Genomic DNA, 16,123 nt, shown 5'->3' with positions numbered 1-16,123 from the left:
GGCGCTGGCTCTGGTCCGGGCTTCGCTCCTACTTCGTCAGAATAGGCAAGTCTCCAACCTTTGCTGTAAACTCAGGAGCTGGCTGCGCTCGCTCTATCATTCTCATTCAATGACCTCTTCACCCCCTGCTTGGGCACACGAGGGTTTTGACCACTCTGTACCAGGATGCCAGTGAGGTCTATATACTGATTTGCAATAATATTGGTAAAGGAAATAAAGAACAAAGGGAATACAGGCAGGTTTGCATAAGTGGGAAAACCTTTAATTTGATAATCATTTATTCAACAAACATTTACTTATGGAGCATCTCCTCTAGATAAGGTATGCAAAATTCGATATTTTCATTTTAAAAAAATTGTCTTAAAGGAACCTGAGAAGTTCTTTGAAAGTTTATTTCCAACGATTTATGGCAGGTGACACAATTCCAGCAGCGAAGTCCCTCTGCATTCTGCTCTGGACAGACGGGTCTCTGCTAGTTCGCAGCCTTCCCGGTGGTCTGACACAGCACACATTTGGATGTTCTTCTCTGTGGAAATAGGGACTGAACTTCTACACTTAACTCAACCTGCGACGGTGACTTCCTTCACCACCTTGGTCTTTCACAGAGTTGAAGCTTAGAGAATATATGCAGGTAACACTCAAACGCCACTGCAGGGCTTGGGCTCTTGTCTGTAATCACTGCTCCCTGGGCTGACTGCCGGCCTCCCATGTGCTCCGTGCTGTGCAGAGGAAGGCTTCGGCTCCCACGGTTACATCTTCAAAAAGGCCACCTGGAAAAGGAAGAAAACCCCCCAGCGCTTTACTTATCTAACATGATGAAATGGCTGATGCACATCAAATCAGAACCAGGTAAGTGTGGTCAATAAGGACGCATGTTGATCTAAAAAGATTCTTTGGCCAGACATTATCATTTTTCAGAAGGAGCCAATTAGTCCTTCTAAAATGAATCATAGAGTAATTTAAATGATTCACATACACTTTAAAGAAAAAAATAAGAGTTTTAATTGACAATAAAGTTGTATTGTTGTGAAGTAACCCAGGTCTCTTTCCCATTAGTTCAAATAGCGGCTCAGACCTCCCATAAGCAGAATTCTGCGTCCTAAAGATCCCTGGGCAAGTCCAGCTCCTTGTCACTCTCGGCAACGATACCAGCTTCTCCTCAGGTCATGCCAATGTTTGTAACCACACTCAGTCATCAGCAGCGATCAATCCTAAAACTCAGTGTTTTAAAATTTTTTAATTCATACAGGCCTAGGCACAAGACATGTTCTGACTATTTAATAAGGCCCAGATCAAATGCATCTAATTTCACAATCATTTTACATAACACAGAAACAAACATCATAAAGTCAGTCATAACTGTTTAGAAAGTTTTGGTTCAGGGGTGATAATAAATTGGGGACTGTGCCAGTATCAGGCAGAGATGGGATGTAGATCAGAGATAAAGACCAGGAAGTATGGGACAGTTGAGAAGGTCAACCTAGGCCTTTCTGGGGGGAAAGAGTAAGCAACAGAAGTCACAGCACTCCACTCTTAGTGGTTCTTAAGTCCCCGAACACAGCCAGGGAGGCATGCATTTAATGACGCTTGTTAGGTGGAAGGGAAAAGAATCATGCAGGGCAGAAAGCATCTGCTTTATGTTAAGTAATTCAGAAGGATGTTCCTCTTCATGCAGTGCTGGTAAGAAAGGCACCTGCTGAGTTTCCATATCAACTTCCTGCTGAGTCTCTATATCAAGTTCTGCAATGAGAACACCAAAGTTGAAGGAGCAGGCAAAGAAGAAAGGTTAAGATTCTCAAACAAAATGTAAACACGAACAGCTGTTACAAACCTCAATGGCTTATTGTGAAAATTAAATGAGGTAATAGTTATGAAAATGCATGTGTTTCTCTCTCTGGCTTCTCAGATGAAAACTGATATTAGGAGTCCATAAACATTTCAGATGAGAAGGGGCTGTTCAAGAGAGACCAGCTGGGAACCTTAGGGAATGATCACAGAATTACAGGGCAAGGGAATTTAGGGGCTGTTGAGTCCGACTTCTGGCTTGCTGTCAATGGTGTGCTTACAAGAAATTTACAAAGGCCTTACAAAAGAAGACAATGTCAGCCCGATGAGGACTGAAACGAGTTATTTCATTTTTAATTCTGAAAATTGCTGTTATGAAGTATTCTAATCAGGAACTACTCAGAATCACAATGACATGGATAAATCGATATATATAAAAGGCTACGTGACCGACCATCCATCTGTCCATCCAACCAACCGACCTACCAGCCAGTACATATGATGCACACCAGCAATTTAAAAATAAACGTTGACTGGCGCACTAGTGATACATATAAAGCTCTTGCTGGTGCCAATCACATGCATGTGTTTCATCTGTCATTGTCGATCATGAATTTGGTTGACACTTCTATTATAAAGAAAGGGCGAACAGTGATATTACAATATTTCTTATAATTGATTTCCTTTTAATGTGCACTAGGGCACTAGTGTCATCCTAAAAGTGGTTAAGAACTTTAGCTCTGGAATCACATGGACCAGTGCTTCTCAATGTTGGGTGATTTTGCCTGCCAGGTGACATGTGGCAAGGTCTAAACACATTTTTGATTGTCACAACTTATGGGATGCTATTGGCATCTAGGGGATAGAAGATAGGAATGCTGCTACACATCCACTAATGCACAGGGCACCCCTCACCCCCAAGAACAAATTATCAGTCACGCCCCCTCCCCCCAATCAATAGTGCCAATGTTGGAAAATGCTGTAATTTAGACATAGGACTTTAGTATTAGCTCTCACATTTACCAGCTGGGTGACCTTCCACAAGTCTGTTAGCCTCTCTCAGCCTTTTTCCAATCTGCAAAATGGGAATTATAGCAGGACCTACCTGGAACTTGTAAAACACTTTACATGGAGCCTATTTTGACTCTTCTCATCCTCAGCACAGTCCTGTGACTTAAATAAAGCAGGCATTTGACGTTGCTGTACAAGTGAAGAGACGAGCTCAGAAAAATTCAGTGACTTGCTCAGGATACAAAGCTATGAAGTATCAAGGATGGGCTTCGGAAGAAACTTCGATTCCTAATTTATGCTTTTTCCATTGAATGAGATAAAACTGCAGAGGTTTAGGGACCTTTAATCTTCATTATTGCTTCAAATACCAAAGATTTATTTTCTTTTGCATGCCTGTGGCTATGAACAAATACATAAAAGGCTGAGCAGACTAAATTAAGTAACCAGAAATAGAGCCCCCTCAGAAAAGAAAACTTTAAAATTCGACCTAATATGTCTTTTTTCATCCCTGGTTTTTATAGTTCCACCTGCCAAGTACATTCTGTATTTTTTGCAGGACTCAATAACAAGCGTATGCAATCATCCTCGGAAACAGATAATGTACAATGCATTTTAGTGTCTTTATTTAAAACACTGTGGGTTATAATTTCAAATGCTGATTTTGTGTTCCTAGCTTTTAACCATGACAGGAGAAATTGCTTTCCCTAACTGCCATTTATTGTAAGAGAGGATAATTTTATTTTGTTCCACGACACTGAGAAAAATCTCTGTATTTCATCTTTTATTTTTATTTTTTGGTTTTATTCCCCAAAGCAAAAGTTTTAAAGCTTTTCAGACGATATCAGTACAGTTACAGCTTCAGGCCCCACTGATACATTTCTGAAATATACAGTTACAAAAGTATAAGTAATTATACTTATAAAAACTTACTTAAAAACTAGGAAAGACAGGACTCTTCCATGTTGGCTGTGAGGTCTGAACCCGCCCTGTTCCCTGAATTTGGACACTTGGGAATGGAAAGGATGAGAGAGTGAAGACATCTAAATAAAGGTCTCTGCTTTGAGTCATCATCTACAAACAATCTTCTTAAACCACAACAGACAGGGCCAGGCCGATGGAACAGCTGATCAAATGTTAAGTTTAGAATGCTTCAATACGTTTATGTTAAACACATTTTGATGTTCTCTTATCTTCGTTAACAAATGTATATTATGAAATTCTATTCCTCAGCACAGATTTAGAATTTCAATCAATAGAAAGGTACGCTGTCAAGGCAGGCTGCAGAAGATAAAATTAGCTTTTTATAAAAAGCTACATAACCGTTTTAGGGTGTGCTAAATAAGACAGATGTAATTGTGAAATACTGGAAAATGTGAGCTTCGTAATAATTGCAGGCTCTAGAAAAGACTCTTTAGAATAAGTAGCATAACCATAGACAACTGTTCCTCTTAAAGGGTACTGTAGACTTAAAAAAGTAGGTATTTAAAACTATGCTTTAAATATGTATTGTTGTCTAAGCATGGCTCCTGTTCAGTTATGGTCTGCAATAGGAAAAGAGAGTATACACTTTATATTATAAACTAAAGTTTCTAGGATCAAATTTCACTTATAAAATAAAATTAATATGAAAATACAAATTAGTTTCAACCTTTACCTTGTATCTCAGCCATGGATGCACTGTGATGATTCACATGTAAATAAATCACGTAGATGTAAATATAAAAATAAATTTTGTTAAGCATTTATAAATTTGGCATCTTAAGGAACATTGGGATTAAGCTATTTTGACTCACTAACTCAGCACCACTCAGGCCCATGCTGCTGACACCTGGACTGAACTTTTTGAGTTGGATAAACAATGTAAGATATTGCTTTCTCGGGTAGGCAGGCTGGCTCCGTTCACTCAGTTCACCCAACATTAAGTACCTTCTACATGCCAGTGACTGTCCCATCACAGAGCACACTCAGAAGGCGTTCCTACAAGGTGCTAACACACAAGTGGGGAGGCAGTCCAGTAAAGAGATGATTCTAATTAGATGCCACGAGTTTAAGACAGATGCTTTATGCCTGCTGGCAGAAAAAAGACTACTCTTGAGTTATGAAAGGGAGTGAGATTTCAGAGGCAGTATCCTGAAAAAGGTAGTTATGACTCTACTACTACTACTACTACTACTACTACTACTACTACTACTACTACTGTGTTGGCAAGGAGAGACAATGAAACAGGCGTGCTAAATGAATTAGCAGCAAACAGGAAGGATGGAACAAAAGATGTGAGAAGCAACACAGTGAGGGGAAAACTCCTCTCCCTTTAAACTGACAGTTGTGTGCGTACTAAACCACGGACAGAAATGTGGCATGAAGGGAACATCAGTGCTGCCCCCTCAGCTCCCCAACTCCAGAGTCCTGCACAAGTCCTGTACGAGCCTTTAGGAAGCAGGAGAGAAAGAAGTAAGGTGGCTGACTACAAACGAATGTCAACCGTTACCTTTTATTTAAGCCATGGATGCACTGTGATGATTCACGTGCAAATAAAACGCCTGTTGATTTTCATCTTCCTGGGAACCAGTTAAACTAAGCACAATTATGTTTGCTAGTGGACATCTAGGTCAAAAGCCAGCAGTGGGAGAAGGGCCAGCAGGGAGATGTGTGTGTGTGGGAGAAAGAGAAAAGGACGGAGCCTTTTTATCTCCAGATGGGGCTGAAAATGTGGAAAAATGCCACTGTGCCTGGGTCTTGATCCTATTCTTCAACAAAGCATTTAAGTTCTAGACATAAACTTCTCATCACTTCTTTCAGAATGAATGGATTACGGAGAGGAATGGGGGCACTGGCTGGTGCTGTTGCAGTGAACAGGCAGGCCTGGTGCGATCACCGAAACTCCCAAGTACAAGAAGTAAACCCAGTAACTTGGGTAATGACGGCAAACCCGTGGGGCAAATGTTTATATGACAACCGTCTTTAGGTGTTACGTGAAAATACCTGCCTCGAGCACAACACATACTTGTTAAAGGAAATAATCCTATTTATGAGTGGGTGTTAAAACGCATACTATAATACAGTGCTACCACAGTAAATACACTGTCACTCATAAATCAAAATGTCCTTTTAATTTCTCATTCCCATGGAATGTCCTCCTGCGGGAGCTGGGCAGCGGGAACGGCGGCACCACAGCTCGGGACGAGAAGGGTGCTTTGAAAATCAGCACTGCACTGCCCTGCTGGCGACAGGTCTCGGACCAAATACGTTTACTCAGAAATAGAGTTCAGAGATGAAAAGGTGTTTTTCTACAGTATCAACTGATTAAAAAGTTTAGCAGCAAACTGTTTTAATAAACAATATTCCAAGGAAGCTTTGCTCACGCTCATCTACCTTAAGGTTGGGAAGCATGGACGTTGAAGAAGACCACATATCTGGGATAACAGTGCAATCTGAGAATCCAGGAGGGGACATGAACCCACAGCTTTCCATAGCAGATGAGTGGTTCTTGTCATCTAAACAGATTTATTTCAGTGATATTTTTAAACTCCTATTTTAGTTGCAAATATTCATTCTTTTAACAGAGACATAACCAAGGAAGAATCTTGCTTCATTCAGATAAAGACTTTCTTTCTGCCTCCTTGTCAAGGATGGAGGAGGGACTAGCTGGTGAGGTTATGGCTGGGAATCGCAGTTAGCAGTGGGGGAAGTGCCATGAAAACATTACACAGGCAGCAATGAGAGGCTGTAACGAGTGGCCCGGGGCCAGGACTATTCAGTGAGTGAGTGCAGAGCTCTGTCAGGCAGGAAGAATGGCAAAGGTGATCAACCACACTTTTTAGGAGAAAGGGTGAAGGAGGGTCATAGCTGCTCCTGCAAACTGTCCCAGACAACTGTATCTCATACCTGAACAGACTAACTTCTGTAGGTGGGTATTCAACAAGTTCTTTACTGCAATGATTACAACTGAGAGAAACACTTACTATGAAATCAAGACTTGTACTGCTTACAGAAATGAAGATTTGTATTGTTCACTGTATTTTGTTTGTTTTAACAACTGATTTATAAATATATGAATTATAGACAAAATTAGAAAACACAGAAAAGCACACAAAAAAAGAAAAACTTTGAAACTCCATTACTCAGCAATAGCACTACTAATATTTTGGGTATATCTTTCTAGACTTTTACTTTCTATGTATAACTGAACATTTCTATAGATGCTGTTCTGTAATGTATACTAATAGCTTCTTGTTAACCTAATAATATGTTGGGGTAATCGTCCCGGGAGGGTGAATATTCTTCTATGATTTTTTAAATGGAAAACAAATTTAAGGTTTTTTTAGGGGGGGAGAAGGTGGTGCTGACTGTTGGGGTCAAAGCACACTTTAGTGTAATCTAGCCTAGTGGTTTTCATGGACATTTCCTGCTACGTCAATGCATCACCTGGGAATTTGTTAGGCAAATCCTTGTGCCTGCTCTAGCCCTGCTCCATCAGAAAGTCTAGGGGTGGAGCCCTGCAACTGGCGTCTTAATAGATCCCTTAGGTGCTTCTACTTCATGCTAGAGTTTGAGAGCCAACCATTTGATAGAGCTGAGCAAACTTAGAGAAGGTAACTGACTTATTTACAGTAACACAGCTGATAACAAGAGAGGCTCAACCATAGGCCTTCTAACTCCTAACCCAGCGATTTGATTTCTAGACCAGGGCAAACTGAAGACATTGGCCCAGACAGAAACAAATGATCCCCAGCCCTATTTCCTGATATTGATAAAGGAGGCTGGGCCCAACGTCTACCAAGGGAGACCTGAATCCTCTTTGTTAGTTATCTAGAGACTGAACGGGCCAAATATCAAACTGACCTACAGTATAGAGTTAGTCTATTAAGAGTTAAGTGAATGAATTTTTGTTTGGGGGAGAGGGGCGCGGTACTGGGAAAGGTGGAGACAGGGAGTAGATAAGTCCTGATGTGGTTTTCTTTTCTAAATTAGTTACTTCATGTGTGTTTTTTCAGCAAAATTAATTGATTAATTCTGGTAAAGAAAACTGTCATTAATTTGACTTCAAAATAAGGCTCCCGTGATGGCACCAAATGCTGGCAAAGAAACCAAATCTCCTAAACATTGCTTGGGGGAATATAAAATGGTATAGACATTCTAGGAAACAATTTGGCAGTTTCTTTTAAAACTAAACATGCGGTTACTATATGACACAGCAATTGCAGCCTGGGACATTTATTCCAGAAGTGAAATCTTCATGTTCACAGGAATACCTGTGCACAAATGTCTATGCAGCATTATTTTAATAGCCCAAAACTGGAATCAGCCCAGGTGAGCAGTTCAACAGTGGTACACCATACCATAGAATACTATTCCGTAATAACCAACAGTGAAGTGTTGATACGTGCAACAACTTGGAAGCATCTCCAGGGAACCAGGCTAAATTTAAAAAGCAGCCTCAAAAAAAAAAATAAATAAATAAAAAGCAGCCTCAAAAGGTCCAATACTGTATAATTCCATTTATATAACATTTGTGAAATGACAAAACTTCCCCAAAAGAGGACAAGGTAGTGGCTGCCAGGGGTGAGGGGTGGTGGGGAGGGGAGAGAGGGTGTGATTATAAAAGGGCACCTGGAGGGATGGAACTAGTCGTGTCTTGATTGTGGTGGGAGAAACACAAACACGCACAGGTGATACAATCTCAGAACTTCATACTCTCGTGCACACGTACACACACAAATAAGTATAACCAGGGAATATGAGAAAGGTGAGAGGCACTGTACCATGTCAATACCCTGGCTATGGTAGTGTACTATAGTTCTGCAAAACTGTTTCCACCAAGAGAAACTGGGCAAAGTATACAAGGGATGTTTTGTATTGTTTCTCACAACTACAAGCAAATCTACGACTATGTCAATAAAAATTCCAGCTAAAAACCATGGCATAATACTTGGCAAATGATCTTGTCTAGCTTACTTCAATCCAGTTATCTCTAGATATAGCTTTGAGATGCATTCTTTTTTAAAATTTCTCTGTATTGTTGAGAGTATCACAGATGTCCCTTTTTTTACTCCCCATTGACCCCTCCTCCCTGCACCGCCTCTCCTAGGCCTTCACCACACTATTGTCTGTGTCCATGGGCTAGGCATATACATATACACTCCCCAGTCAATCTCTCCCCACCCCTCCTCACCCCCGCTTATTTAAAGTCTTGCTCACATTGACATTCTGGTCAATGTATCACTGAGATCTCATCTCCCTCAGCAGAATGACCTGAGTAAGCCAGTTAGTTAATATTGGAATGAGTCCTGAAGCAGGTGGCTATAGTGCGATAGCCCCATTATATTTACCAGGGTTCGGGCTAACAGCGTGGCATTAAACATGTAGGTTACACACAATAGCACCTTAGCTCTTAGGTTCTACATGAAGTATTTCTTCTAAATAGTCTGCGAAGCATACTTTTTTTGCTTTTTTATTGCCATGAAGTAAATAATGAGGAAAGATTCTGGCTTTTTAAAAAATCAAAATGCCATAGAAAAATTTCCAGACACATACATAATGGCACTCAATACATTAGACTAAAACTATAATTTTAATCTTAAAAGTCATATTAACTTATAAAAGACTCGGGGAAACAGGAAAAAAGAGAAAAAGAAACATATGCTATAATGTTTTAACAAAATTATGACTTGGGTCTATTTTCATTTAGCTTTAAGATACATTTTTTTCATATTAATTATCTTTTCTACGTATTTTTAATATCATAAACATTTTTACGTGCCTCTCAATAGTCTTTATTTTTAGTTTAAAAGCTGGAAAATAGTCCTTCATAGCTTAATCCATTATAAACATAATTTGTTCTTAGGTTTGTTAAGATCATAATAATAAAATAGTTATTGTCATGTTTAAAAAATTTTTCCATATTTTAGAATATTCCCTAAGGATAGAGTCGTAGAGTTCCAGAAATGGAATTATTAGACTTAAAGATATGAATATTATTATAATTTGATGCATATTTTTTCCAATGAGCAGTACCCACTGGCAATGGTGCCAGCATTAAGTTTTTCATTTAAAATTAGTGCTAATTTAATAAAAGAAAAATAACATTTCAATTCTTTTAAAATTTATTTAATTGCTATGAGTTTAAACATTCCCCAAATGTTCATTTGTAATTGCTTTTCTTGTGAATTCGTTAATTGTGAGTTCATGTCCTTTTTCTGTATCTACCAACAGGGGGTTTAATTTTTTGTAATAGTCTGTATAAGCTCTGCAGTGAGTGTTAATGTGTTTTATGCAATGAAGAAACTAAGTGCCAGGCATGGGCTCATCTCACTAATTCCTACAAAATCTACTTGAAGTAAACATCTAAATTATGTCCCCAATATATAAATGAGGAACCAAGGTTCAGAAAAATCCAGTAACTTTTGCTCCTTGCTACAAGCTAGTAAGACAAGGCTGAGTTTGCAACCAGGTCTTTGTTTCCTAGGCGAGCCTCATGTTCATTCCATCATAAAAGCTCCCTGCCATCTAATTAGGGAGAGAGATAATTGCTACAGTAACTCTAACTGAAGGAAGAATCCACACTACCATTCCAATTTTAAGCCAGATTTAGCAGCCATTGGAATGATGCAGGCACTCTATTTTTAAAGAAGAAAGTAGATTATTTCTTTTGGATTAGATGAAGGAGAGAGAAGACAGAATGACAAATTAAAGCCCTTCCTGTAATGAGAAAGTAATTCTCTGATTAGAAGAGAAAACTTCTGGCAAATCAGGAGAACCAACAAGATAGATGAGAAAGTGGCCTGAAATCTCAGAAAGGAATTTCTGCCCATAAGTTTAGAAAGCAGGATGAATCATACTAGTCTAGTTTAGTCAGTTCAGTAAAAAAGATTATGACTTGGAATAATTAAATAACAGTTAAGGACTGGTGAGAAGGGGATCAAATTATAACCAAATGCTTATTTTCCTTAACCATTACTACTTCACCATTACTTTGAAAATATAGTGTTTTAAAATATGCAAATCTTCAAAGGAAAACATACTAATATATCCATGTTCAAATAAACACCATTTATTTCTTAAGCTAGTTATTTGGAGTTGTGGGAAATAAACAGTGATCATGAAACTGTAATTAATCTATTTTAAAGATGGGATAGAGACTGGCTTATAAGGATTTAAAACTACAAAATGAAATGAAAATAAATGCTGGTACTGACAGAGAGGAACACAGTGAAAAGGACAATGTTACGTGATGTTTTCCATGAGCCTCAGCTTTTCACTTCAAGCCACAGGGAAAGCCAAGAGGGGTTCCTTACACGGAACTGCAGATGGAGTTCCCTGGAGGCAGGAACAGCAGAACTGCAGATGGATTTCCCTGGAGGCAGGAACAGCACAGGGTGCGGGACGAGGAAAGGGCACACAGCGATTAAGGCTCTCCTTGTTCAAAGTGGTAGGTTTACACCCACATCTAAGCTCCATGGGAAGCCAGAAGAAACCAGGTGGTAACTAGGAAAGTGCAGAAAGGGGAACTATACAAAGACAGGAAAGCTGGAGGTAAAGGATACGGAGCAGAGAGAAGTGAAAACAGATAAGGGTGAGGAAACAACACTGCACAGACCATGGGAGAGCAAAGACCCAGGCTCTGGACTAAGGGGGGAGCTGAGACGGAGTCCCCTCCCTAATGCCTACAAGCTGAATGACCACAGACCGCTTCAGCTCCCCCCAGATCTGACCCCTGGTGGCTGTGGGGGTCAGTGATAAGGACGCAAATGGGTCAGCAGGCCTAGGACAGCTGACCCCAATAAATGGAAGAGCTTATTATTAAGACAACTATATCTAAATGTTTTATGTAAATGTTGCTACAGATGCATTTTTTTCTCTATCAGCTGTTCATGAACGAATCTTGTTTAATTATTTTTAAAGGAAGAAGCACAAATGGCTGGTATGTATAAAATATCCTAGGATTAAATAAGGTTTTCTTTGGCTTATACTACCTCAAGTAAAAATAACATCTACCACTATCAGGTACTGAAATCGCAGATATTGCATCTGAGAACAAACTGCAAACCTATAGTATCAGCAGATGTAAGAATGCAGATGGCTTAGTGAAAAATATCACCTGCTATTTGAAACACAACTCCAAGCCCAGAGGTTACTAATGGATACTTCAATGCCAGTCAGAGCTGGCAAGCTAGAGAGATGAAAGAGACAGCCTGGCTCAGGGGAAAGAACACATGTATTTTCCAGAGACAACATGGCAGGTAACCCAGCCCTCATGCCTTAATCTCTGCATCTGTAACAGGGGGGCTTCCAGCTTCCTCAAGTTGGTCAAGGTTTGTATCAGGTCCACCAGTGTCTGTGGCTGGTCCCAAGTAGGCTTTCTCTTCCCCACACCATGCCCAGGAAAGCTTCCTTAGCCAATAGCCTTCCTCCACCTGCCTAAATGGGGTCTGAAACTCCTGACCAGTGACCTGCAAAATGTGAAATAATTTCTTCGGGATCAGAGAAGTTCTGAGAGGAGACACAGAAACATAAGCTTTGATCTGACAAGAGTAAGGACTACAGCTTTTCCAAGTTATAAAGCTTTGAGAAAAGTGCACTATGTTTTGATGGGGAGGGGAGAACATTTTGAAACTCACATATTGTTTTAGGTGTCTTGAACACACTTAATTGCTAACAGGCTCTGAGCATAAACAAGTATTCTATTGAGTCTGCTGTGCTCAGAACTATTCCATTCTGTATACTTAGAGATAAGGCCTACAGACACGTTTGAGCAATGTTCTCTATTTTCCATTTATTTAGGGGTAAAACATTTCTTTGAAAGGAAAAAGAAGTGTTTAACAATGTCCCCAAATTTACTTGAGGTCTTCATCTTTCAAAAGTATAAGAAATGAATGGAAAAATGAATGAGAAATGAATGAAAAAGGGGAGGGGGCGGGGGGGCGGGGAACGGGACAGTCCCTCAAGTAAGGAATTTTGGACAACCAAGACCCAGTATGAGATAAACAGATACAATTTCATTCCTTTCTCAAGAATCTTAGGTTCATAACATTAGTGTGATGGTAATAAAAGAATGGAGAGAAAAACGTTGGGGGCAGGTTGGATCAGTGGGATACTCATCTTCCCATTCTGACAAACCTATAAAGAAACCCAGCAAGATAGGGCTCCTCACTTACTAGTAAGTCCAGTGACCCCCAGCAGGTTCGGACATCTGCCAGCTAACCCATGCCACTAACCATTTGCAGGGCACTTAACTAGATTTTGTGTGTGTGTGTGTGTGTGTGTGTGTGTGGTGTTAACTTATGAAAAATTTCAAATATTAACAGCTAAATCCACAATTATCACCTAGAAACAATAATTACAAACTCATGGCTATCCAAACCCCTGACACAGAACTCTTTTGAAACAAACCTTAGACCTATTATTAGTGTGTGTATGTGTATGTGTGTATGTGTGTGTATATATATATATATACATATATATGTATATGTATGTGTATATATATGTGTATGTATGTGTGTGTGCGCATGTGTGTGTATGTGTGTATATATATATATATATATATATATATATATATATATATATTAGAGGCCTGGTGCACAACAATTTGTGCACTCAGGGGTAGGGGGTCCCTCAGCCCGGCCTGTGCCCTCTTGCAGTCTGGGACCCCTCGGGGGTGACCACTTGCTGGCTTAGGCCTGCTCCCCAGGGGATTGGGACTAAGATGGCAATCAGACATCCCTCTGGCAGCCTGGTAGCCCTCGGGGGATGTCCACTTGCCAGGGGGAGCAGACCTAAGCTGCAGTCAAACATCCTTAGCGCTGCTAAGGACGCAGGAGAGGCTCCAACCACCACCGCTGTACTGGCAGCCATCAGCCTGGCTTGTGGCTGAGCAGAGCTCCCCATGTGGGAGCACCCTGACCACCAGAGGGCAGCTCCTGCATTGAGCGTCTGCCCCCTGGTGGTCAGTGTGTGTCATAGTGACCAGTCATTCCCAATTGTTCTGCTGTTAGGGTCAGTTTCCATATTACCCTTTTACTATATAGGATAGAGGCCTGGTGCACGGGTGGGGGCCAGCTGGTTTGCCCTGAAGGGTGTCCCGGATCAGGGTGGGGGTCCCGCTGGGGGGCCTAGCCAGCTTGTATTAGGGGCTGATGGCTGTTTGCAGCTGGTCACACCCCCTTCAGAGTGGGGGTCCCCGGCCAGTCTGGGTGAGGGGCTGAGGGCCGTTTTCAGGCTGGCGGGCGACTGAAAATCCCAACCTCTCTTTTTCTTTTTTTCTGGGATTTATTTACCTTCTATGGCTGTCACTGGAGCTGAGAGCCAGCTTTAGCTCTGAGGCTCGGCTCCAGCTTGAGGCCTCGGCTGCTGAAAGCAGGATTCTAGGGTTTGTTTGGGTTCTATAATTGCAACATTGTTTCGGTCCTGCTCGCTCCAGCTCTGACGGCTGAAAGCAGGTTTCTGGGTTTTGTTTAGCTTCTATAATTGCAACATTTTTTCTTAGACTGCAGCTCAGAGCCCAGCAGCGGCAGGCGGGGAACCTTGGCTTCCTCCATCATGGAGCAAGCAAGCCTCCTGTTCGCTTCAGCTGCCTGGCTGCCGGCCGCCATCTTGGTTGGCAGTTAATTTGCATATCACCCTGATTAGCCAATGGGAAGCATGTTGGAGGTACAGTTGATTACCATGTTTGTCTATTATTAGATAGGATATTTCAGTTTGCATCACTAAAAGTACTACTATAAAAATAAAAACACAATGCCATGATCACATCTAAAAATTAATAATAATTCCTTAATATAAAAATATTCAGTCAGTAATCAGATTTCCCCAACAAACTCATGAAAATTTTTAACACAATCCAATATGGACCAAGTATTTGGATTAATTCATGTATCTTTTAAGTTTCTTTTAAATCATAAGTTCCTCTTTTCTCCCTTTGATTTTTATGTTTTGAAGAAATCAGATCTTTTGTACAGTAGGGTTTTTCATAGACTGGAATATGCTGACTGTATTGAGTGTCATTCTGAACTCATAGATTTAAAACATATATGGTGTGCTTTAACCACTGCAGTCATCATTCTTACTGATGCTTACATCATCCCATCTTTGTCAGTGAGAAGCTCTTCCACTTGGAGCCTAAGTCCTGATGACATGATCCTAGCAGTTTGTAATAGTTTTATCTTTTTTCCCCTTTCTGGTATGACAAGATTCAGGCTCATCTTATACCCGGAATCACCAATTTTCCCATAGAGCCTGGTTCCTGTAGTGGGGAATGGTACTTAGAGATCACAACTAGAGATTGCCTCTACTTACAAAGCTCTTTGGACATGCGATGTCATGTATACAAATATAAGCCACTACCCTCTGGGGATCACCATGTTCCCTTTTCAAAGTGCAGTGAGAAAGCACTCTGTTTCAAGTACACTCAGATCCTGTTCAACAGCCAGGTCCTAAACTATTCAAAGGGGTGTCTTTGTCTACTTAGTTAAAGAGGGCATGTTAGAAAAATACCACATTAGTAACAAATTATTTTGTTGGACAGAAGCTAAGAACAAAGAAAGCTCCCGAATCCCTTCCTTTTCCACTGGAATTGAAAGGAAATAACTTATGTTTTATTATACTACTAGGGGCCCGGTGCACGAAATTCGTGCACTGGGTGTGTGTGTGGGGGGGGAGTGTCCCTCAGCCCAGCCTGCCCCCTCTCACATACTGGGAGCCCTCAGGCGTTGACCCCCATCACCCTCCAATCGCAGGATCGGCCCCTTGCCCAGGCCTGACGCCTCGGCCAGAGGTGTCAGGCTTGGACAGGGGACCCCCATCTCCCCCTGATCACTGGCTCTGGCCCCCGCCCAGGCCTGAGGCCTCTGGCCCAGGCTTCAGACCTGGGCAAGGGGACCATCATATCCCCCCAATCCCCGGCTCCCCCCCCCGCCCCGGCCTGATGCCTCGGCCAGAGGAGTTGACCCTCATCACCCTCCGATCACCAATCACCGGATCGGCCCCTTGACCAGGCCTGAGGCCTCTGGCCTAGGCGTCCCGCCCGGGCAGCGGGGACCCGCAGCTGCAGCGGCCCCGCGATCGTGGGCTTCGCTTTAGGCCCAGGCAAGGGACCCCTAGCTCCCGGGACTGCCAGCTTCGACCGTGTCCAGCTCCCATCGCTGGCTCCACCCCTACTTCCTGCTATCACTGGCCAGGGCGGCAAAGGCGCCTGATTCTCCGATCATGGCTGGAGGGCAGGGCAAAGGTGGCCCCAGGGCCGCCTTTGCCCTGCCCCCCAGCTCTTAGCTCCTCCCTGGGTTTCCGATCACTGTCAGTGGCAGGGGGCTTCTTCCTGCTTTCCCTTTCGCCT

General features: G+C 41.7%; 1 protein-coding gene across 2 annotated transcripts in view; it reads right to left on the bottom strand.

Annotated features, from left to right (window-relative positions):
• Positions 1-240: 240 nt before the first annotated feature.
• UBE3D (ubiquitin protein ligase E3D) overlaps positions 241-16,123 on the bottom strand; it is a 140,562-nt gene continuing 124,679 nt past the window's right edge. The window contains exon 10 of one of the 2 annotated variants that reach the window (XM_059701095.1): positions 241-770. In XM_059701095.1, coding sequence (XP_059557078.1) covers positions 750-770 — 21 coding nt within the window. In that variant the 3' untranslated portion in view covers positions 241-749. Of the gene's footprint in view, positions 771-791; positions 1,741-16,123 lie in introns of those variants that run through there. The other variant, XM_059701096.1, reaches the window with a different exon arrangement.

Source organism: Myotis daubentonii, chromosome 6 (genome assembly GCF_963259705.1).
Source record: "Myotis daubentonii chromosome 6, mMyoDau2.1, whole genome shotgun sequence".
In the NCBI taxonomy this organism is placed as follows: Eukaryota; Metazoa; Chordata; class Mammalia; order Chiroptera; family Vespertilionidae; genus Myotis; species Myotis daubentonii.
Note: the sequence above shows the minus strand (reverse complement) of the source record. Positions and strands in the feature narration are given on the sequence as shown.